Here is a 25,848-nt window from a genome sequence, read left to right on the forward strand (position 1 = left end):
TTCTGCAGGGATTCACGTTGGGGCAGCTTCTTTTGATGTTATATGTCAAAAGATTTGGATGACAGAAATGATTTTTTTATAACCAGCTTTGTGGATGATACAAAGATAGGTATAGGGGCAGGTAGTGCTGAGAAAGCAAGGAGTATGAAGAAAGAATTAGGAGAATGGGCAAAGATGGGGACGATAAAATATAGTGTAGGGATGTGTATGAACATGCTCTTAGGTAGAAGGAAGAAGACGTAGACTATTTTCTAAATAGGGAGAAAATTCAGAACTCAAAGGTGTAAAGGGACTTTGGAGTCCTCATGCAGGATTCCTTAAAGGATAACTTGCAGATTGAGTCAGTGTTAAGGAAGCTAAATGTAATGTTCATATTCATTTTGAGAGGACTAGAATATAAGAACAAAGAAGTAATGCTGAATCTTAAGGCATTGGACAGACCGCAGAGTATTGTGAGCAGTTTCAAGCCCCTTATCTAAGAAAGGATGTGTTGGCATTGAAGAGTATCCTCAGTATGACATGGTTAATGTATGAGGAGCATTGGATAACTTGGGCCTGCACTCACTGGAGCTTAGAAGAATGAGGGGAAATCTCATGAAAACCAATTGAATATAGAAAGACCTAGATAGAATGGATATGGAAAGGATGTTTCTTATAGTGGAGGAGTCTATGGCCAGAAGGCACAGCCTCAGAAAAGAAGCACATCTCTTTAGAACAGAGATGAAGAGGAATTTATTTAATCAGTGAGTAAGAATCTGTGAATCTGTGGTATTCATTGCCACAGATGACTGTCGAGGTCAAGCCATTGTATATCTTTAAAGGTCACAGGGAGAAGGTAGGAGGATGGGATTGAGATGGATAATAAACCAGTTATGATCGAATGGTAGAAAGGAATTGATAGATCAAATGACCTGCTCCTATGTCTTAGGGACTTCCAATGAAACTGAATGGTAGCTTAAAAACAATGCCTCTTTCTTTTGTTCAACACTGCAGAATCAACAATGAGATTTACATTTTCAGGTCATAACCCGAGCTCATTTTTTTCTCAACAGAAGCTGAGGATAATATTTCGTGTTTCCAATTTCAACTTCACTAGGCATGTCTTTTATTTATTTATTTATTTATTTATCCTAATACCATCCACTTCATTTTATTTATGTTGTTATCCCTTCTGCCAATTAATTTCTCCTACCTTCCATCTTTACCCAGGGCTTTCATTTTGATGGTTTCCTTGTTCCTTTCCCTCTTTTCAGTGTTGTTAAATCTCAATGTTCCCAATTTTTATGGTTGTTAGATACTCCTGTTCTCAAAGTCTTTATCTTTTTATCTTTATACTTTTCAGCTTTACTATTTCTTGTTCCTTATTTCTTTCAAATAGGTAGTGAGGCATGTTTGCCAAGGCAGAAACCAATTCCAGAAGGAATGTAATTAACTTCTTTCATATTCACTTCTGTAGCTCTTGTTTCCATTTCTTCTGTTTCAAACTAACTTGCTGTAAAATATTTTGACAATAATTCTCCAAACTCTTTCTTATTTATCACTTGAGTCCCCATAGTACCAATAGCCAACTTCTATAAACTTCCTTTCTGATTTCTTTCTTTCACATAGAAACATGGACAATAGAAGCAGGCATTGGCTCATTCTACCCTTCATTCAAAATAATCATGACTTATCATCTGTCTCAAAACAATCTTCCTATTCTGTTCTCTTTAATGATGTTTGTGTTGAAAATTCAATGTCCTTCAATTGATTGTTTTAAGAAAATCATATAATTTTTTAAACTGATAATAACATATAACGTGACTGCTTGTAGCTCAGAATTTTGGAAGATTGGGAATTAATTCAAGATGTGGTTGGTGAGTGGATAAAATCTATTTTCAGCATCTAGCAAAATGTGAAGTAGTAAGATTTTACAACTTGCCCCATTCTTAATGTCAATTGAAGAAAAAACTGGGCAAGCTATTGATTGTGTGGATAGTCAGAGGCTTTTTCCCAGGGCTGAAATTGCTAGTACGAGAGGGCAAAATTTAAGGTGCTTGGAAGTAGTTATAGAAGAGATGTCAGGGGTAAATTTTTTACACAGAGAATGTGAGTGCGTGGAATGGGTTGCTGGCGACGGTGGTGGAGGCAGATACGACAGGGTCTTTTAAGAGACTCCTGGATAGATAAATGGAGCTTAGAAAAATAGAGGGCTGTGGGTAACCCTAGGTAATTTCTCAGGTAAGGACAAGTTTACACAGCTTTGTGGGCCAAAGGGCCTGTATTGTGCCCTTTCTACGTTTCTAAATCATTAGTGCTCTTGGTGCCTCTGTTGAAGATGAATTTAACCTCTATCTATCTTCTAATTATGTACCTGGCCATCTTGGCTTTTCCCACCTATCTTTCTCTTTCTATCTATTATTATAAACATGTTTACTAATACCTATTAATTATAATGTTCCTCTGCTCTAATACCTATGTTCATTCTGATTCCGTATCTGCCAATCACACATTTCCAGTTATTCTCTCCCATACATGCTTTATTCTTTGGAAAAAAAAACTCACAAAATTTTACCTTTAGAGATTTGAGATCCAAATTTTAAAAAATATAAAAAATATTTGTGGTAAAACTACTGAGCGGAAGTTTATGAAACCTAAAGATACTAAAATCAGTATAACTCAATGAACGAGAAAATTATTGCACATTGAGTACACAGTGAAAATTTAAATCACAGCTTCAAAGCAATGGGCAGACGTATCAAGTCCAATTCCTTTCTTTTGGAAAAAGCTTATTCCTTCAAGAAAATATCATTAAAAACAAAATAGGAAAGTCATTGAAAGTACCATTCAGTTTAACTTAACATATGGAAGGTGTCATATAAATGCAAACATTTGGTGATAAATTTAATCATGCTATTGTGAAAAGTACATCGTTATGCTTGTTTAGATCTTCCAAAAATAAAGGTGCATAAAGTTTAGCATTCTTAATATTTCCTTTGGACTTGGAGCAGCTTCTTAAGAAGCCCGAGTGCCCATATAGCGTTATAGCAATGGGGCAATTTCACTTGAGCAGCTTTTCTTACCCATATGGACACACATATCTATCAGGGAAAGCAATACTTAACACGAAAATTTTGCTCTCTTTAGCAATGAAATGAAATCAAACTGCAATGAAGATTAGTTTGCCCAATATTTTGAGCAATTACAACGAAATTTGTACAGGTCTAAGATCATAATGCTCTTTAGTTTTATATTCCATGAAACAAAACTAGTCACCATTAGAGAGCTACATTACAGCAGAGAACTTTACTATTTGATCCTTCAAACTATTCTGGTGTTTTTGTTCAAGAGCAATCACATCTGCCCTGATTCCTGCTCACATCTCATTCCTTTAATATTCTTGTTTACAAAGCTTTCTATCTTTCATTTTTAGAACACGTAAACTTTGATTCAATCACAGTGCAACCACATTCCCACCAACATGTAAAAAAAACATTTTTTTCTAGACCTTCTTAAGTGGTCCTGAATGACCTTCTTAAGTGGTCCTTAATATCCCTATTTGCTTCCATGCTACTTAAAAAAGACTGCATCATCTACCTACTTAATTTTCCATCAAATAATCTCTAACTTTTCAAATCTCCTTTAAAATCTCTAGCCCTTTTATCAACAGTAACATGCATTTATGCAGTGAAGCATATCCTTTTCAACAACATTCCAGTGAATATGTGCTGTTTCTTTAATAATTCCTGCAAAATTGTGCCTAAAATGCCTGATTAGCTCAGCTGCAGACAAACTATCTTCTTATATGAGTTTACCATTACTTTCTGCTTCTTCTGTAACTCTGCAGTACAAGGACTGATTTTACTGCCATACCCAGTTACTGTATTCAACTATGATTAACGATCTGGAAGTTGATCTGCCTGCTCCAGGATGGTACCTGGAAACTATCGCTTCCTTCTACTATGCCCTTCAGCAATTTCATTGCTCCAACCTCAATCTCAGAATCCCCATTTTAATCCAAATACGCATTAGTTTGTTGCACCATATTTAGGTGTTGTTTCTCTGACTATCATCCTGATTACCTTTGTACTCAGATTAAAGGAAAGCATATGGGGCTTCCAGTGTTATGACTGAAAGTAGGAGATATGACAAAGTTAATGATTAAAGGTGAAAGGAGACAAGCTGAAGCACAAGTTCCAGACCTCATAGTGGCTGCAGTATAATTGTCAGATTGTAGATTGATTGTCGGATGGAAACTGAAGAGCACAAGAGACTGCAGATGCTGGAAATGGTGGCAGGGACAAAAAAGAACTGCAGGATGGACTCAATGGGTCAAGCATCATCTGCAGAAGGAAACGAATGTTGATGTGTCTGGTCAAAGCCCTTCATCTGGACTGAAAGAGCAAGGGAGAGACAGCCAGTATAAAGAGGTGAGGGGGAGGGATGAGGCAAGAGCTGGCAAGATACAGATGAGTGGGGCTGACAGACAGATGGAGGAAAGAAGGAGTGGAAATAGCAACAGAGATGATAGATGGAATCATCAAATTGCTGTGAAAGATGGAATCGGATGGTGGGGAAAAATGGAGCATTGAATCAAGTGTGAACTGATATAGGGGGAGGGAATCCAGTATGAGGAGTGTGTGAGGAGGGAAAAGAAGCAGAATGCTCAGAGTTGTTAGAACCTGGTTGTAGGAGAGACTGGGTAGATCAGAAGAAAGAAAGGGACAGAGGGGGGGCATGTTGTTTGAAATTCAATGATTATATTATCAGGTTATATGCTACACAAGTGGAATATGAGGTGCTGTTCTCCCCGTTTGTCCAATTCAGACTGAAAAACACTGTTTCCAGATTTGTTTATAGGTCACTGATGGTTTGCTTGGCCAAGCTCCTCCAGTATGAGGGGTTGTGAGTATGCTTCTCCCCAATATCATTCAGGAATAGCAGTCCTGACATAAACCTCTGTTGTACAACTGCACTAAGTAGTCTTAGAAATGGTCAATTAACCCCTGACCCTTGCCTTTCCAATTTAGAAATGCCGCTTTTACCGATCGGTTAATTTTGCATGCACTTGAGTTGCGTAATTCCTGTATCTCATCAAATTTCTTGCATAAATCCATATAAAAATTGCTAAATTTTATTTTCTCTCTAAGGTTTGTCACACTTAGTCCTTTTCAAATTTGTCAAATTTATTCTGTCTTTTAGAAATGCTAGCTAATTGGATCTGATGAGCTCATGCTTCTGTGAACTTTCTGCATAATTTCACCCTGTACATTAACATGTACCACTATAATGATAATGAACTAAGTGAAGTTATTTATAGCAACACACACAAAATTTTGGAGGAACTCAGCAGGTGGCAGCATCTATGGAAAAGGGCAACTAGTCAACTTTTCATGTTTTTCATCCTTTTTCAGCCCCACTGTCTGCCTCTCCACCACAAGAAGAAGGGTCCTGAAGAAAAGTCTTGGCCTGAAACATAGATAGTTTACTCTTTTCTATAGGTGCTTTCAGACCTGATGAGCTCCTCCATCATTTTATGTATATTGCTTTGGATTTCCAGCATCTGCAGATTTTCTTGTGTTTGTGAGGTAATTTATAATTTCCCGGTTTATGTTTTTGCAGAAGAAATAACACCTTTTCCCTTTGGCCCTCCAGCATTATCTATTTTTTTGCAGAAATGTAGGAAAATTCTAGGCTTCCTTTGGGCTGCAGTATCTCAGACCCCAGTGATTCATCTTCCTGAATGATGATTACCACATCTATCTGCTGGTTCTACATTCTTTTTTTTCACATTCCTTCTGAAAACGTAGGGCATGTAACTTATTTAACAAATCTTATATTCCTCCATTCTCATCCACATTTTGTTGGTAGTCACCCCATAGTTTGAATATCTTCTTATCAACAATGTAACAGTGCAAACATCCTTTATTTCTCTTTTTTTTTGTTTTCTTTCAATTATTCCAATTTGTCTAAATTTATGATATTTATTTTAGATTTGGCTTTATTGAAAGATTTTAAATCCTTAATGTTTAAATTTAGTCTTTGCTATCAACCACTTAAAATTTTTCTGACCTTGAATATATATATGTTATCAAATATATATATATATTATTAAGGGATATAAGTTAGAAAAATCTCTTTTAAGTGTCAAAATTAATATTACTCTCATTCAGAAACAGGCCCAAATTAGGATAATTAGTGGTTAACTTGTGGATTGAACACTGAAGTTCTGCACCACAGATCTAGATACATGAATTCAAATCTCAGGGTGGCAGCTGGGGAACTTAACTTTAAGGCATTAAGTAAATCTCCGATAGCTTCGTAGAGTCATTGGGCACTACAGCATAGAAAAAGGCCTTTCAACCCACCTAGTCCATGCTGAACTTTACTCTGTCCAGTATCATATTCTCTGTAGCTGGGATCTCTGAGTATTGATTAAGGAAACTTCCTGAACAAATTTGACAAACTCATTGTCATCCAACCCTCCTACCGTATGGATATTATGAAAAATAGATGATAGTAATAGTAGGAATGAAACTTGTGCAAAACCATCTGTTCTCAAATGTTAGTTGTGTTGTTGATATTAGAGGATGGAGTCTTAGCAATATTGATCAGTTGCTAAAATGGACAGAGCAATGGCAGCTAGGGTTTAATCTTGAGAAGTGTTATGTGATGCATTTTCGTATTGGTAGGAGTAACAAGGTTAGGGTATATGCATAGGATGCTAGAGCCCTGGGGTGTATCATTGACCTTGGTTTATAAATCCAAGGTTTTCTGAAGGTAACAGCACAAGAGAGTGGGGGGGAAGACATGCAGCATACTTTTACATATTTACATATACTTCTGTTCTCTCCATATTTCTATCATCTTATTCTACTCAACCTGCTGCCCAGATTTTATAACTCGCTTCCTGCGTACAGGGTAATTTACAACGTGCAATTGCCATATAAAAGTAGCACGTCCTTTGAATGGGGAAGGAAACCAGAACAACTGGGGAGGCCAAATGGTCATAGGGAGAATATACAAACTCTACAGGGACAGCACTAGAGATCAGAATGGAACCGGATCAGTGGAAGAGTGTGGTAGCAGCTCCACAAGCTGCCTGTCATGCCACTCGCAAACTCCGCTAGCCAGTTCAATGTCATTCATTAACAAGAAACTTAGCATGTTCTGCAGTTTCTTCTGAAGGATATACATTTTTCCAATGCTGAATACAACCTTCCTTAGTCTTACCTGCTTGCAAGTTCCATTTAGGATGTTGTTTTGGCTGGTTAACTTGGAAGTATCCGTTCTAGATTTGGATTTTCTTGAACTGATCCCAGTGCTTACACTTACCCTCAGAACTTCTCTTCTAACAGGTCAGGAAGACCAATCTTGAGGAATCAGGATGACCTTGAGCAATATTTGTGATTCCAGTTATGTAACAATTATGAATGATTCACAGCAACTTGTGTCCACAGAACACTTGTTGGGATCTTTGATAACAGGCAAAGGCTCGCTCTCATATTGTCAGCTCTTGGTTTTTCAGTACTATTCAAATTTATTCATTAGATATCAAAGTAATAGAGCAACTTCTAATACTGAATTTATTTTAAATGAAATTAACATAAAAGCATTTGAGCACAATTTAAAAAAACATAGTTTTATGATTTTTGAATTACTTGCATTTCCGTTTCTGTTCTGTAACCTACATTTCTCATTCAAATGACTGAATCTCATGGCATAGCAGTGGCATATGTTTCTGTGGTGTATCTAAGCTGATTAAAACGGTAAGCAACACTCAACAGAAACCAAGCTACAGTATCTTCAATCACATCAACCCAAACAACTAATGATCAATGACATAAGACGTTATTGCTAAAAAAAAAAATTCAGGTTATTACTTTGTTACTTACCACTAACAAATGCTTATCATTTCAACCTCTTCAGTTGATTGAATCCATCTTGCCAAATGTGTCAAAAAGACAATCTAAAAATAGAATAAAACTGTCTGATGTGAATTGCACCTGATTTTAGTGCAGAGACTGGTGTGTGTAACAGGCACTCATGCTATTAGGGTAGAGATGATTTATATCAAAGCAGATTGAGCTTCCCTTAAATATTTACACAGATACACAGATTCTAGGTTCCTGACATGAAGTTGCATTCAGAAGGTATATGACTTTGACAAAGACAGAGCATCAATACCGTGGCAATAAATTGACCTTCCTTGTTTCTTTCAAATACAGCTCTAGAAATGTACTGGACAGTTGAATTTCCTTGCAATTATCTGACATCACATTGCAGTGAATTAAAGTGTAAGCAGAGTGCTTATTGTTGCGCCTGTTATGCGTTGTATTCCATCCTTCAAATATGACACAATCCAAATCTCCCTTGTCACAATGGATTTTCTCTGAATAAGTTTTATGCCCAATGGCCAGAACTACCCTTTGATTTTATATTTGTTTATTCTGCCAACTAGGAATATTAAGAGCAGATATGTGAGTAACAATAGGTAAACATTCCCTCCTAGAAATTAGAAAAAAAAATGCTCTAAACTGGTATTGCATGAAGTGTAAACACCCATACCATCTCCAAAAGAAATTCTTAAAAATTGTGTAGAAATGAACTGCCATCGCAATTTTCACTTTAATCAGGTGGTAAAATAAGAACAGTATACTTCCCATTCGAACCTCCAGTAGGAGCTTACAGGTGCTCATTATTGATGTTCTGGCCATTGGGAAGGGAGTTGTCTCTCATAAGACCTGCTACCATGCAAGTCACAGTGTAACCATAGAAAAGGTCGCTATGTGGTTTAGGGATGGCTGCATGCTTGAGCATGTAGAATTTACTGGTCTGACTCCTGAGTGTATCCAAGCCACAGAGGACCATGGATTAAATAAGGAGGCAGTGATCACTCTTGTACAATACAAAAGTGAAATTTAAAGAAATGCAGAGATCATTGAGGGTGACTAATGTATTAACATAAAGCTGACTATTGGAAAATGAGGCTGTGCATAAGGCATTAATATGGCTTTGATCATTTTTTTTCCTGTGTGCAAACTGTTCTTGTTTGTTTTTCATTTTTGAATCAATAGCAAAAATAGTAACTTCCTCTAAAAACTCCAGTTTCCAGTGAGAAAAATATGCACTGCACAACCGTGGTGTATTTAAATGTAGGACAGATGCTGAACAAAATTCTGATGCATGAAGGTGAATTGCATGTTGGCCAAATCTCCCACTAGATGTTAATTAAGCTGATAATGTTTTCTGGAGTGATCCAGCATTTGCAAAGAGGTTTTTATGCTCAATTTACACATAAATATGGTGTGCTAATGGTCCAAACTCTGGACATCTTTTTGCAGTGTACTTCTACTCCGAAAGCATTTTATTTTCAGAATAGTTCAAATTAAAATACTTGTATGCTTGATGTTGAGATTGTTAATGCAAATATGATCTATTTAAAGAGTACATACTTTTCTGCTGGAACCACTCAGCTTACAAAATTTGTAACATTAAAAAGAAGCTGCCACACATTACGGTAGAAAAGCAGAAAAGAGTGATTGTTGGCTTCAAGTTCGAATTTTTCATAATATAAATAGTACTTTCATAAACCCTTTGAAAAGCAACTAACTGAGAAAGTGGAGATTTTAGAATTGTTTCATAAAAAGAAGCAGTTACTGTAGACATGTTGTCATCTTTGAACATCAAATAGATTTCATAATTATCCTGTAATCCCCAAATCCCTTCTATATGTCATCAGACAAGTGAGATATTACTTTAACTGAATACCCAAACCTCTTAATAAGGATGCAGATGTTGTCTGTAAGTTCAGATAAAATGCTGCTCACAGGGTATTATCAGACAAGAAAAATTGGATATTGTATATGAATATTTTTAACAGGCTGATCTGAAAACAAGCAGCTTGTACTGTAGCTTATGATTCCCTCATGAATGATATGATTCATTTCATTCAAAGGGCATCATCACATGTCAAATTATAAATGGTCCTGAAATATTCATGAAAATTTCACTGTGGATTTGTGCAGTGAAGCATGATAATCATGATGATAATTATTCTTGTTTAACTTCCATAGAATTTGTTTCATATATGTGATTTCCACTCTACCTTCATCAACTTCAGTAACATTCTAAGCATATAAGTGCAGGTTAACATCAGTGGAAAGATTATTACAAACCAACAAGAGAAAAGAAGTTCAAAATCTACTGTGTATCCAAACTTAGTCCAGCCAATAACACTCGGATCAAATCTTTGTAGTTCAGATTCAGAATCAGATTCATTTATGACCTGTACATCCAAGCAAGCACCCCATATTCATCCTTCCTAACACATCTTTTGTATCTGTGTCTCTATCTCTCGCAAACATTTCCTTTCTCCTGGGACTTTCCCATGCATTTGCTAGAGACACAACACCTGTTCTTTTATATCTTTCCATCCTCATCTGAAGTGTTTCCAACAGGTTTTTTCCAGGTGAGCTAGCCACTCGTGCACTTCTTGGTAAACTGAGGAAAAGAAAACAATGAAAAGCCACATCCTGCAAGGAGATGAACGTTGTCAAGAGAAAAATCTTCAGATGCTGGAAACCGAAGCAATACACACAAAATGGTGGAGGAACTCAGCAGGTCAGGCAGCATCTATGGAAAAGAGTAAACAGTAGGTGCTTCAGTTTGAGCCTGTTTTCCATAGATGCTGCCTGGCCTGCTGAGTTCCTCCAGCATTTTGTGGATATTGAAAAGAACATAGGACCATAAGACATAAGAGCAGAATTAGGCAATTAAGCCCATTGAGTCCGCTCCACCAGTTCATCATGGCTGAACCCAGATCCCATTCAACCCCATACACCTGCCCTTTCACCATATCCCTTGATTCTCCAACCAATCAGAAATCTGTCAACTTCTGCTTTAAATATACTCACAGACTTGGCCTCCACCCCAGTCTGTGGCAGAACATTCTAATGATTCACCACTCTTTGGCTAAGAACAGGTTGCCCCTCAATTTTCAGACTGTGCCCTGAACTTCTGGATACCCCCACCAGAGGAAACATCCTCTCCACCTTCACCTTATCTAGTCCTTTCAACAATTTGGTAGGTTTCAATGAGATCCCCATACATTCTTCTAAATTCCAGTGAGTACAGGCCAGAAGCTGTCAAAAGCTCCTCATATGTTAACCCCTTCATTCCCAGAATCATCATTGTGAACCTCCTCTGGACTCTCTGCAATGACAATGCATCCTTTCTGAGATAAGGGGCCCAAAACTGTTGACAATTCTCTAAGTGCAAACTGACTAGTGTCTTAAAAACTTCAGCATTATCCCCTTGTTTTTATATTCTATTGCACTTGAAATAAAAGCCAACTTTGCCTTCTTTATCACAGACTACTGAAAATTAACTTTTTGGGAGTCCTGCATGAGAACTCCTAAGTTCTTTTTCACCTCTGATGTTTGAATTTTCTTCCCATTTAGATAATATTCTGCACTATTGGTCCTTTTAACAAAATGCATTATCTTACAGTTCCAGACACTGTATTTCATCTGCCACTTTTTTGCCTAATCTTCTACTTTGTCTAAGTCCTACTGTAATTGCATTGCTTCCTCAGCACTACCTACCTCTCCACTTATCTTCATATCATCCACAAACTTTGCTACAAAGCCATCAATTCCACTATCTGTATCCTTGACAGACAACGTGAACAGTCATGGTGGTAATACTGACACCTGAAGAACACTACTAGTCACTGGCAGCCAATCAGAAAAGGCCCTTTTTATTGCCACTCACTGCCCTCTTGCCTGTCAGCCATTCCTCTGTCCATGCTAGTATATTTCCTGTAACATCATAGGATTTTATCTTGTTAAGCAGCCTCATGTGTGGCACATTATCAAATGCCTTCTGAAAGTCTAAAGTCCACTGCCTCCCCTTTGCCCACGCTGCTTGTTACTTCCTCAAATAATTCTAACAGATTTGTCAGGCAAGATTTCTCCTCACAGAAACCATGCTGACTTTGACTTATTTTATTATTAGTCTCTAAGTACCCCATAACCTCATTTAGTAATGGACTCCAACACTTTCCCAACCACTGAGGTTAGGCCAACTAGCCCTATAATTTCCTCTCATTTGCCTTCTTCCCTTCTTAAATCTTCCCTTTTCAATCTTCCAGTCCTCTGGGACCATACCATAATCAAGTGATTCTTGAAAGATCATGACCAATGCATCTTCCGCTGTCTCCCTCAGGACTCTGGGATGTAGTCCATCGGACCAGGTGACTTATCCACCTTAAGACCTTTGAGTTTGCCAAGGACTTTTTCCTTTGTAATAGCAATGGGACTCATTTCTGCTCCCTGACACTCACGGATCTCCGATATACAGCTGGTGTATTTCACAGTAAAGACTGAAGCAAAGTACTTATTAAGTTCATCTGCCATTTCTTGGTTCCCCATTACTACCTCACTAGCATTATTTTCCAGTGGTCCAACATCAACTCTAACCTCCCTTTTACTCTTTATATAACTGAAAAATCTTTTTGTGTCCTGCTTTATATTATTGGCTGGTTTGCCGTATTTCATATTTTCCCTTATAGTTGTGTATGGTTAGATTTTAAAAGCTTCCCAATCATCCAACTTCCCACTCACTTTTACTACCTTATATGCCCTTTCCTTGGCTTTTATGCAGTCCTTAACTTCCCCTGTCAGCCATGGTTTCCTAGCCCTGCCGTTTGAGAACAACTTCTTTTGTGGGATACATCTATCCTGCGCCTTATGAACTATTCCCAAAAACTTCAGCCATCTCTACTCTGCCATCATCCCAGTATCACCTTCCAATCCACCTGGTCAAGCTCCTCTCTCATTACTCTGTAATTCTCTTTATTCCATTGTGATACTGATACATGTGACTTAGCTTCTCCCTCTCAAATTGCCGTATGAATTCAATCATATTGTGATCGTGTCCTCCTAAGGCTTCCTTTCCGTTAAGCAGACCAATAAGATCTGGGTTACACAACACCCAATCTAAGATGGCTCTTCCCCTAGTAGGATCAAGCACAAGCTGTTCTAAAAAACCATTTCATAAGCTTTCAACAAATTCCCTCCCTTGTGACCGACACCAACCTGATTTTCCCAATCTGCTTGCATATTGAAGTCACTCATTATAATTTTGAAATTACCCTTTCCAGCTCCCTTTGCAATCGCAACCCCACATCTGGGCTACTATTTGGAGGTCTATATATGATTCACATATCTTTTTTTACCTTTGCAGTTTCTTAACTCCACCCACAAAGATTCAACATTCTGTAACCCTATGTCTTTCTAAAGATGTAATTCCATCTCTTACCAATAGTGCCATACCACTGCCTATGCCTTCTTGCCCGTCCTTTCAATATGAAGTATATCCTTTGATGTTAAACTTCCAACTATGACCTTCTTTCAGCCATGACTCAATGAGGCCCACAGTGAGGCAATCTCTAATTGTGCCACAAGTTCATCCACCTTACTGCAAAAGCTACGTGCATTTAAATACAGCATCTTCAGGTGGTGGCTTAGACACTTTTATAAAGTAGTTTTGATTCTGCTGAAGTAGCTATATTTGCTAATGTAGATCTCCCAAACTGGAATGTTTAAAATAGTCACTGCGTCCAGGTCATCTGTGAAAATTAAGCTATAGGAAAAGATTGGGGAAATGAAATTGATGGAGATCAGCATTCTTGGTAAGCTGACTGTCATAAGGAATATGAAAACTGAACCCAATTTGATAGCAGAGCTTTAGTTGGAGGGCTCTTCCCTTAATTTATCATATTTCACCAAGCAACAACAATAAAGGCCCCAATTATTTTTTCTCCCAGCTGATAGAGTCAAAGAGCATGGGGACATGGTTCTTTCACCCATTTGTTACGTGACAACAAAAATGAACATTCAACCTAGTTGCATTGTTGTTGGCATCCGTCTGTCTCAAAGGACAATTGGTGATGATGATTACCCTCACAAGCCTGGGCTAAAGCTATGGAGATCCTGAAATGCTCAGCTGTCAATATCCCCATCCCAGCCTCACTAGTGTAGTCCAAAGGAAAGCTTATGAAGCATTATAGTTGGCACCAACTGGGCTGTAGGAGCTGCCAGAAGGATGTTCAATGACATCCAGTAGCCTTATGGGCTTCACTAAGGACTTGCTGTCATAGCTGGGGATCAGGTTCACGAGCACCAGGGTGTGTCTACACACCGGTGGGCCTGCATGCTACAAGTACAGGGGCCAGACTTCCTTCCCATCCTCCATAGTTCAGCCTGAGTTCGAATAGAGTTCAGTTTCCATGTGTCGCCAGTGAGGAGGCACAACATGAGGCTATTTGGAAAGGTTTTTTACTGGCGGGGAGAGACTTATACACTCAGCTCTCCTTTTACCAAGACTGCTGGTCAGTGGTGGAAGCTGAAAGTGAGAGTGACATGTACTTCCCACTACTCTACTACTCTAAATACATCACAACAACCCAGTCCCAGCCTACACTTGGCCTACATCCATGTACCTGTCTAACTGTCTCTTAAAAGCTATTATTGTACATACCTCAACCACTTCCTGTGACAGCTCATTGCACATGCATACCACAATTTCTGTAAAAAAAAAAGACTCCCCTCAAGTTCCTATTTAATTTTTCCCCTCACCTTAGACTTATGCCTTCTAGTTCTTGATTCCCCACCCCGGGACAAAGTCTGTACTTGAATAACCAATTAAGCAATGTTGTTTTAATTGCTGCTGTACATTGGCTTTATGTGAAATAAGGCAATTTAATAATTAGAACAGCACTCACCTCACAAAACTAAATGATAACTCAAGAAAAAATTCACAATGGAACTGAATGACAGATCCTTTCTCCTCAATGACGCAAGTATCTCCTTCTGTTCTGCCTCTCTGTTATTACTGTGTGTTCAAGTTACAAAGTGTACTGTTTGCCCAGTTCAGCATAACTACTTTCCATCTATCTTTATCCCTGGGGTGTATACTGACAATAAATTACACTTTTATTTCTGGATTGTACAACCTCTCCAAGCACCATTCAATTTCAGACCTTCCTCATTGCCTCCTGTTGGTGTAATTTATTTCTTTCCCATTCTAATTCAGAGTATATAAAAATGAAACTCTATGTGGATACTTTCACACAGAGAACAATTCTTGCCTTAATTAAGAATTTTATGTTCACTTATCTGTAGCATAATCTCTAAAATACACTGACAAGTTATATTTTGTTCAGTATCACTATTTTGTCATAATTCAAAACTTTTGACTCGTGTGAATGTTTTTTCAAAGTTCAAACTTTAAAGTAAATTTATTATTGAAGTGCATATACTGTATGTCACCATAAGCAACCCTAAGATTCCTTTTTTTTTTTACAGGCAGTCACAGTAAATACAGTAAGCATAACAAGAATCAATGACAGAACACACCCAACAGAATGAGCAATAATCAATATGAAAAAGAAGAAAACAAACTAACTATGCAAATACAAAAAACAAGAAAGTAAAAAGAAATAATTAAAATAATAAATAAATAAGCAAAAGATATCAAGAACATGAGATGAAGAGCACTTGATTGTGAACAGTTCAGGGATGGGATGAGTGAAGTTCAGTAGTTATCCCCTCTGGAGTTCAAGAGCCTGATGGTTGAGGGATATGAACTGTTCTTGAACCTGGTGTTGTGGTGTTGGCTCCAGTACCTTCTTCCTGATGGCAGCAGTGAGAAAAGACCATACCTGAATGCTTGGGGTCCTTGATGATGGATTCTACTTTCATGTGATGGCGCTCCTTGTAGATGGTTGGGAGGGTTTTCTCCATGATGGACTAGATTGTATCTACTGCTTTTTGTAGGCTTTTCCATACAAAGAGCATTGGTATTTCCATAGCAGGCCATGATGCAACCAATCAATATCTTCTCCATCACACATCCAAAAAAGATTGTCAAATTTTTAGATGACATGCCAAATATTTGTAAACTCCTAAAAAAGTAGAAGAATTGCTGTGCTTTCTTCATAATCGCAGTTACATGTTACCCAGAACAGCTCCTCTGAAATGATTACACCAACAGGAACGTTTGTCCGCTCTTGGACTGTATTCCTTGGAGTTTAGAAGAATGAGGGGAGACCTCATAGAAACATTTCGAATGTTAAGAGGCATGGACAGAGTGGATGTGGCAAAGTTGTTTCCCATGATGGGGGAGTCTAGTACGAGAGGGCATGACTTAAGGATTGAAGGGCGCCCTTTCAGAACAGAAAGGCAAAGAAATTTTTTTAGTCAGAGGGTGGTGAATCTATGGAATTTGTTGCCACGGGCAGCAGTGGAGGCCAAGTCACTGGGTGTATTTAAGGCAGAGATTGATAGGTATCTGAGTAGCCAGGGCATCAAAGGTTATGGTGAGAAGGTGGGGCAATGGGACTAAATAGGATAAAATGGTTCAGCTCATGATAAAATGGCAGAGCAGACTCGATGGGCCGAATGGCCTACTTCTGCTCCTTTGTCTTATGGTCTTATGATAGCACTGAGGAATTTAAATTTTATGGCTCTCTCTACCTCTGATCTCCCAATGAGGACTAGCTCATGGACCTCCGGTTTCCTCCTCCTGAAGTCAATAATCATTTCCTTGGTCAAGCTGGCATTGATGGAGGAGCTGTTGTTCTGGCACCTCTCATTCAAATTTATAACCCTTCTCTTATATGCTGATTTGTCACCATCCTTAATTGGCCCATGGCAATGGTGTCATTGGCAAAACTTAAATATGGCATTGAGGCTGTGCCTAGTCTCACAGTCATAAGTATAAAACAAGTAGAGTAAGCTTTTATAAATGTTTTAAATGAATTTTGAACATTTTTAAAAACCCTGTATAGTTAGTCTCTACAGTAAATTAGAACAGTGACATGTAATGTCCATGTTATTTTGTTGCTATTGGTACATAACCGGCAACAATGAATATTAATCGAGACAGGTTTTATTTGAACAACCAAACATTTATTAAACACATATAAGCGATAAGGGAAAAAAAAACAAAGGAAAACTTTAACCGGAGGTTAAACAGGTACGCAGCCGTTCATCAACTCCCCTCGGCTCTGGTTCTTAAAGCGTTAAATGCGAAAACAGTTCCTAAAGCGATACAGTCAGATATAGTTCTTAAAGCGATAACTTTGAAAGTCCAACAGTTTTACACATTCAATTGGGAGAGACTTCTCTGGAGAACGACTTCTTCACCGACGCACCTTTACTGCTGGTTCTGTCCACAGGATTCCCGATGCCTTAAATAAACAGTTTAAATCGACTGACCTTAAACTGTTTAGAGAGAGAGAGAGCCTTTGTGCATGAACTCATTGCGCTTTTACAAGAGTTATCTCAATGCAGGTTCTCTTCAATGAAGACTCAATAAGTTCGATCCTTTATTAAACTGCCCAAACGGTGCCGACTTCTCTCGATCCTTCACTTCGATGAATTCTTCACTCTCCCTTCAAAACTGTCGGAATTGAGTAAATTGGCACTTCCAGCCACAAATTTCCAATCCAAATGCAATATCTTGTAAGAGAACGCACCTTCCGTTTTAAAAATGAAACTGTGTCACAAAAACAATCACGCAACAGAAACGGAGGCACAACACGTTCTACCCGGAAACCTACAAACTCAAAAACCTACTGCGTCACCTGAGTCGACCCTTATATAGTCACGGGGGCACATGTCATCACGTGACCTCACATCGGCGGGAAAATCACATCAGGTGAGCTCCAAAAGACCATTACATCATTCTCTCAAAAAAAAAACAGATCTCCTTGAGCATGTAACACTATTATAGGACTGAATAAATTTGTTTGGTTCTATATTGGTTGAACATAATATTGTGGGATTAATTAAAGCAGAGTAAAGAGTGCTGTTTTCCATGTAAAAGTGCAGTAGTCATTTACTTACATTATTATGTATGATACAAAGACGCATAGTACACAATTATGTATGACTCATAACACATAATACTGAAGGATGCTCTTCAGAATATAGAAACATAGAAACATAGAAAATAGGTGCAGGAGTAGGCCATTCGGCCCTTCGAGCCTGCACCGCCATTTATTATGATCATGGCTGATCATCCAACTCAGAACCCTGCACCAGCCTTCCCTCCATACCTCCTGATCCCCGTAGCCACAAGGGCCATATCTAACTCCCTCTTAAGTATAGCCAATGAACTGGCCTCAACTGTTTCCTGTGGCAGAGAATTCCACAGATTCACCACTCTCTGTGTGAAGAAGTTTTTCCTAATCTCAGTCCTAAAAGGCTTCCCTTTTATCCTCAAACTGTGACCCCTCGTTCTGGACTTCCCCAACATCGGGAACAATCTTCCTGCATCTAGCCTGTCCAATCCCTTTAGGATTTTATACGTTTCAATCAGATCCCCCTTCAATCTTCTAAATTCCAACGAGTACAAGCCCAGTTCATCCAGTCTTTCTTCATATGAAAGTCCTGCCATCCCAGGAATCAATCTGGTGAACCTTCTTTGTACTCCCTCTATGGCAAGGATGTCTTTCCTCAGATTAGGGGACCAAAACTGCACACAGTACTCCAGGTGTGGTCTCACCAAGGCCTTGTACAACGGCAGTAGTACCTCCCTGCTCCTGTACTCAAATCCTCTCACTATAAATGCCAGCATACCATTTGCCTTTTTCACCGCCTGCTGTGCCTGCATGCCCACTTTCAATGACTGGTGTATAATGACACCCAGGTCTCGTTGCACCTCCCCTTTTCCTAATCGGCCACCATTCAGATAATAATCTGTTTTCCTATTTTTGCCACCAAAGTGGATAACTTCACATTTATCCACATTAAGTTGCATCTGCCATGAATTTGCCCACTCACCCAACCTATCCAAGTCACCCTGCATCCTCTTAGCATCCTCCTCACAGCTAACACTGCTGCCCAGCTTCGTGTCATCCGCAAAGTTGGAGATGCTGCATTTAATTCCCTCATCCAAGTCATTAATATATATTGTAAACAACTGGGGTCCCAGCACTGAACCTTGCGGTACCCCACTAGTCACTGCCTGCCATTCTGAAAAGGTCCCGTTTATTCCCACTCTTTGCTTCCTGTCTGCCAACCAATTCTCCACCCACACCAATACCTTACCCCCAATACCGTGTGCTTTAAGTTTGCACACTAATCTCCTGTGTAGGACCTTGTCAAAAGCCTTTTGAAAATCCAAATATACCACATCCACTGGTTTTCTTCTATCCACTCTACTAGTTACACCCTCAAAAAATTCTATGAGATTCATCAGACATGATTTTCCTTTCACAAATCCATGCTGACTTTTTCCGATGATTTTACCGCTTTCCAAATGTGCTGTTATCACATCTTTGATAAATGACTCCAGCAGTTTCCCCACCACCGACGTTAGGCTAACCGGTCTATAATTCCCCGGTTTCTCTCTCCCTCCTTTTTTAAAAAGTGGGGTTACATTAGCCACCCTCCAATCCTCAGGAACTAGTCCAGAATCTAACGAGTTTTGAAAAATTATCACTAATGCATCCACTATTTCATACATTCACTATATCATTCCTGTTCGAAATCTTTTTATTTACAGATTAATTACAGATTTATCAAATTATTTTTGGAAAACTGCCATTGAATTTCATTAATATGTATTGGTGGTTGGCATCCATCTGCCTCGAAGGACAATGGATGATGATCATCATCATTACAAGCCTGGGGAAAAGTTATGGAGATCCTGAGATGCCCAGTCATCATGAATCCCCTCTCGGCCTCACCAGTGTTATCCAAAGGGAAGTTTATGAAGCAATATGTTTAACACCAGCTTGGCTGCAGGGGCTGCAGGAGCTACTGGAGAGATGTTCAATGGTGACCAGTCGCCTTAGGGGCTCCACTCCGGATTTGCTGCCTGGATTTATTCCCATAGCCTTTGTCTCTCCCAAAGCTGCCTACAAAGTAGTGGGGCTATTTACCCATAGCTAGAGATCTGGTTCATGACCACTAGAACGTGTCCAGACACTGGTGGGCCTGCGTTTATGGATTTGGACTGTGGACTATCAACTTTTTCAGTCTCATAGTTTCTTCGCCTCAGGTCTTGCACACGCTTCCTCCTCGGAATCTTCTTGGAGGCAGCCATGTAATAAAGATTAGTTTTTATATTCTGTCTTTTCACCTGTTCTTTCTCATTTTTTTGTTGTGTGAGTAGAGGAGGATTCAAGGACTGATATTCTTGCTGTGTTTAATGCGGGAGTTGGGGTTTTGGGGGTCAATGTTCTTGTTGCACTTTTGTTAGTTTTATTAGTGTAGGGAGGGGGGATTTGGGGGCTGATATTCTTGTGCATTTTGTTCAGGGAAGGCGGGTTTGGGGGAGATGTTGATGATCGTGCTGCTGTTCGATATTTTGTGCATGGGAGTGAGGTTGCTGTTTCTCTCTGAACTAACTTCATGGTTTGTCTTTGTTTTGTGGCTACCTGCAGAAGTAGAATCTCAAAGTTGTATGCTGCATACATACTTCGATAGTAATAGAAACTTTTTTATGATCATGGCTGTTCACATAAACTTGATCTTCTACAGCATTTCCTACATTACAACACTGATATCACTCCAAATGTACAGCCACACACCAGCGTATGTAAGGACTCCATTCATGAGAATGGTCGTTGTAAACTGAATTTCAAAAATGAACAACTTCAATGAGGGTCAACAAATATGAATATTTATTCATTTTGTTCTCCTGTTTAGTTACAATGGTATAGAATTAGAACATTTTGCATTTAATGGCTAGTTTTGATGGTCTTGAAGTAGTACTAGATGTTACATGGATTAGTAAAAGACAAAGCTAATGGCTATACATTTATGTATAAAACATCAAACTGATTCCTTTAAAGAGTTAATGTGTTGTCATTTTAGTTAACAAATACTGCCAACAGAAGGCTAATTGATCATTCATCTGGATTTTTTTTTAATGGGAAATGAAATGACGCAGAATGGTTGAGGTTTGTTCCCATGCTACCCTTACTTCAGAAGGTATTACATCATGTGAAGTGCTTTGAGGCATCTGATGTGATGGAATGCAGTATTTTTTATGAATTTCATATACAGTAAGCAAGGAAGACACCATCAGTCTTCCTTCCACTCACCTCACAGAGAAAGGCAAAGCTAATCACTTATGTGACCTCCTCCTGTGAACTCGAAGCTGTGTTCTTATAGATGATATATTTGTATGACTACTGCAGGAAAAATTGTTTTTGTTGGAGACTTTCAAATTAACTAGCCGTTATGGTTATTCTGTAATTCCTGAAAATCTTTATCTTTCTTTAACTATCCTATCTTGAAAAATGCATTAAAATTTATGGGAGAAGTTGTGTAGGGTCAGACCTCTGTAACCCAGGTCTTCAATAACCTGAGAGCACTGTACTTCATCAACTGCAAAGGGCTTTAAGAGATTCTGAGCTTGCAGAGATGTTCGATAAATAACGTTTACTTATTTTCTCACTTCTCCCCTATTTCTTTGACAGTTATTGATGTACTCTAGAACATGGATTTTATCACAAGATTAAACTGAGCTTATGAGAAGCAGCTTATAGTAATTGTCTTTATTTCTTGCACTCAGTTTTACTAACAGCATTAAGAAGAGTCTGGAGTCATTAATCTTCAGAATCTATCAATATCCCTTAATACTCAGGCTTATGTCAGGTGCCATATTTCTTGTTACATAAACAAGATACATTTAAGTATAAAAGATCAAGCTGATCCCTTCAAGGAGTTAATGTGTTGTTATTTCAGTTAACAAATACAGCCAACAGAAGGCTAATTGATCATTCATCTGGATGTTTTTTTTAATGGAAAGTGACCTGACGCAGAATGATTGAAGTTTGTTCCCATGCTACCCTTACTTCAGAAGGTATTACATAATGTGAAGTGCTTTGAGGCATCTGATGTGATGGAGAGCAGTATTTTTATGAATTTCATCTACAGTAGGCAAGAAGGACACTATCAGTCTTCCTTCCTCTCACCTCACAGGCTGTCTAAATCACTAAATCAGTTTGTCCTTTCAAGATGTTCCGTGATCTTCAATAGTTGATCTAAAATTAGTTGCAAAATATAGCATGGTTATAAGCAATGCACGCAAAATGTTGGAGGAACTCAGCAGGCGAGGCAGTATCTATGGCAAAAAGTACAGTCGACGTTTCGGCCCGAAACATCAATTGTACATTTTTCCATACATGTTGCCTAGCCTGCTGAGTTCCTCCAGTATTTTGTGTATGTTGCTCCAGCATCTGCAGATTTTATCTCTTGTGCATGGTTATAAGCTTTATTTATGTTAATTACATGTATATAACTTTTAATATGGTGATAACCTTCAATTCCGCGCACTGTCAATATTCCATAAAATTCTGATTTATCTTTATGCACAATTATTGTTGTCATTAAAAGCTTTTCAGGAATATAGAAGATGTCAGTGGAGAATATGTCAATGATGAACCATAGCTTCCCAAACCTAGTTTATTACTATGTGGAATATCCAAATTGTCCCAACAATGATCAACAAATGCAAAGAAAGAAAAATACAAGAAAATGAAATCTTTGAAACTCTATTTCATGATTCTGAAATAAAAGTGTATTGATTAATTCACCATTTAGATTTTTATCTTGTGATATTTTGATTAATTTATGTGATTTTCACTCCCTGTTGAAAATCAAATAATTTTGCATATTTATTTCAAAATTTATTCAATGTGCCAACTCTTGTAGGAAGACATATGATCAATAGTGCATTGTACAGCTCTACAAAATGTGAAACAACGTCTGTTACTTTGAGTTCTAGCACAATGTGTGGAAATGAGGTGACTTTTTTTTTATTTTGTATGACGTTTTTCTTGACAGATTTAGTGGTAATGGTACTTCATGCTTCTAAGGAACAGTCAATTTCTGCTCCTGCAAATAAGTCTGTGAACAAAATGTCCTTTTTTGTCATTGAATGATAATTTTGTGCAATTACATAATAAGGGTAATGGAAAGCTTACAGTAATGCCCTTTTCTGCAATCTTTACTTCCATCAAAGCCAGTAGTCTTTAGGGAGAAATGGAAAAGAGAATTCGAAATTCATTGGGACATACTTTATACTATTTTACAAAGCTATTCTGGCAAGAGCTCCTGACACTAATAACAAATGGCAAAGAATCCCACCTCCCTTTCAAACCACCCTACTCCACAAAGCAAGGTGTTAGCTCTGGTCCTGACGCTTCACTTATTAAAAGGGTTCTTGTTTACAGATATGCTCTTGGTCACATTTCCTCACACAATTTTCCTTTCTCCTTTGATATGTAGCTGACCAGACTGGGATGTTGTTCGTTGGAGATGCAGTGCTGCAAGTTAGTAAGCTATTTCTGTTCATTTTATTGTTTTTTAATGTATATTTAAAAGATGCTATGGTTAAATTATTAGAAGAAGCTGCTCTTGGCAAGTATAATACTATGTTTTGTTTTATTTTGCAGGTTAATGGCATTAACGTTGAAAATGCTACACATGAGGAAGTGGTAAGTGTTGATGGTGCCATGTTGGCATGATTCTATTACAGCTCGGAGTGTCAGAGTTCAGAGTTCAATTCCTGCACCATCTGTAAAGTGTTTGTACAAACGCCCCATGAACTAATGGGTTTCCTCCAGGTGTTCAAGTTCCCTCCCACATTCCAAAGACGTACCCGTTACTAGATTAATCGGTCGTCATAGATTGTCCTCTGATTAAGCTAGGGTTAAATAGTGGGTTGCTGCTGGGCACTACAGCTCTTTGGGCTACAAGTGGCTGTTCTGCACTATACTGCTAAATGAAAAATAAAAATAAAATGATTTTGACACACTATTTTTAAGGCCTGAGATAAAAAGTAGCAATGGATGCCTGCAGTAATATTCCAGTCACTAAATGTAGTTCAGTAACCTATTGTTGGAGCACAGTTTTGTGTTGTTGCATAGCAAGTAAGCATGATTTATAACCAAATTCCTTAATGATATTCCAACATTAGGGCTACCTCGTTATAGTATACATTTTATTGATTGCAACACTGCTATGAATTGGGACAAAGTAGGATAATCCTGGCATCATCACTAATCTTAGAAAAGGACTAGACAGCAAGTGCCAGAAATGTAAAAAAATAGAGAAAAGAAGATTGCTGGAAGGAATAATGGCTAAACTCTAATATGTGTAAGATAGAATAAATCAAATGAGTCTAAGTGGGGCAAAGATTCATGGTTGAGAAACTAACGGTGTCACTTCTCATTAGACTATACACTGTATAATTGGGATGTGGTAAGATAAGAAACAAGAATATGAATTTCAGTCCTTGTAGCCAGCACCTTGTTCATTTAGGCCACTTGGTACCTTAACACTATCTACACATCATTGCCATATGTGCCTTAAAACTCATAAACATGATTCAATTTTGTCTTGGAGATTTAAATTTAGGCTCCACCCCCATCCTTCAGGGAGAAAAGAATTGAAATATTCAAGAAAGATTCCTTTGTATGAAAAAGTACCTTTTGATTCCTTCCCCAGTGGCTACTTGTCTTGTATAAATGAAATGTTTTTTTTCTATATCTCTTATCAAATACTCTTTATAGCAAAAGATCTCAGTAAAACAATCTAACATATCGCATGTCAACCTTGTCCTCCGTGCCTTGCATTTGTATGGTAGTACAGTATTTTCAAGCAAATGAACATATTGAAAAAGCGGTGACCATTATGTTAAGGGGAAGCAAATAAAACAACTATAACAAATTCTCACAAATAGCCATGTAGTAAATTGGTCTTTAACATGTTTACACTTAGGCAATTTAAGTGTTGAATGCAAGTTTGAAAGTTCATTATCAAGCCATAAGTTCTTTTAATTGTTTCTAAATTTCCAAAAAAGAACTCAACAAGTCCACCTGGGATTTTCTTTGGACATCCACTTAATAGGTTAGGCCAAACTGAAATGCTGTTTTATTTCCATTTATGGAAAGGTTTATGTAGTATTTGCATATACTCCCTGTTGGTATGCTCCCCTTGCTTCAAGTGTCTCTCACAACTGAAAATTGTAGGGCAATTGGCCACTAAGTTGCCCCAGTGTGCATTCTGGAGGGGGTGGGGTCACGATGGTAGTTGGTGGGCATGTGAGGGGAATAAAATGGGATTAGTGGAGTGCTGATAGGAGCTAAGGGCCCAAGAAGTGTAGAGTTGGTGTAAATGGGTGTTCTGTGTTTTGTGTTTGGCAGGGACATGGACCATAGCCCATAGGACCAGCTTCTATGCAGTATGAACCCATGATTCTCTATGCTGGAAGGTTAAATGACCCTCTGGTGTTGGTAAATGGCAAAGAATCTAAGGGGAACTGATGGGTATAAGATAGAGAATAAGTTGCAAGGTTTCCAGGACTATAAGGAGAGAGGGAAAAAGATTGATGGTGTTGCTCTTCTGTGAATCAGCATGAATCTGACGAGTCAAATGCCTTCTGGCAATGTTGTAATAAAGAGGTGATGCTGAAAGTTCCTACCAATCTATTAGCGTATCACAAAATGTAAAAAAAAGTGTCATAAAACATACACTATTCAAAACAGTTGAAATGGGTGGTAAGAAGCGAAGAACGTTTATGTATAAAGCATAAGATTCAGATCCAAAGGAAAAATGCTGCAAATTGGTCACTGTGTGATTGGAAAAAAAAACTGTGCAAGCTTTTCAACTTTTAATGTGCTTCATACTGATATCAGAAAAATGCATTCCAAGTAGCAAGCTCCTGAAGAAGTATCAGCGATGATAAATAAAAAGGCCAATGAAATCACCTGTGACATGTGAATTTGATTCATGCTGGTGCACCTTATTTCATATCCATTTAAAATTTGCACGTGTGAAG

The 25,848-nt window shown here is 38.3% G+C and overlaps 1 protein-coding gene across 1 annotated transcript in view; it reads left to right on the forward strand.

Annotated features, from left to right (window-relative positions):
- Positions 1–25,848, forward strand: part of sntg2 (syntrophin, gamma 2) — a 292,569-nt gene that overhangs the window by 86,873 nt on the left and 179,848 nt on the right. The window contains exons 6-7 of the mRNA XM_072280480.1: positions 23,295–23,338; positions 23,462–23,503. Of these exons, the coding sequence (XP_072136581.1) occupies positions 23,295–23,338; positions 23,462–23,503 (86 nt within the window). The remainder of the gene's footprint in view (positions 1–23,294; positions 23,339–23,461; positions 23,504–25,848) is intronic.

The sequence above is a fragment of the Mobula birostris genome, chromosome 2, assembly GCF_030028105.1.
Source record: "Mobula birostris isolate sMobBir1 chromosome 2, sMobBir1.hap1, whole genome shotgun sequence".
Lineage (NCBI taxonomy): Eukaryota > Metazoa > Chordata > Chondrichthyes > Myliobatiformes > Myliobatidae > Mobula > Mobula birostris.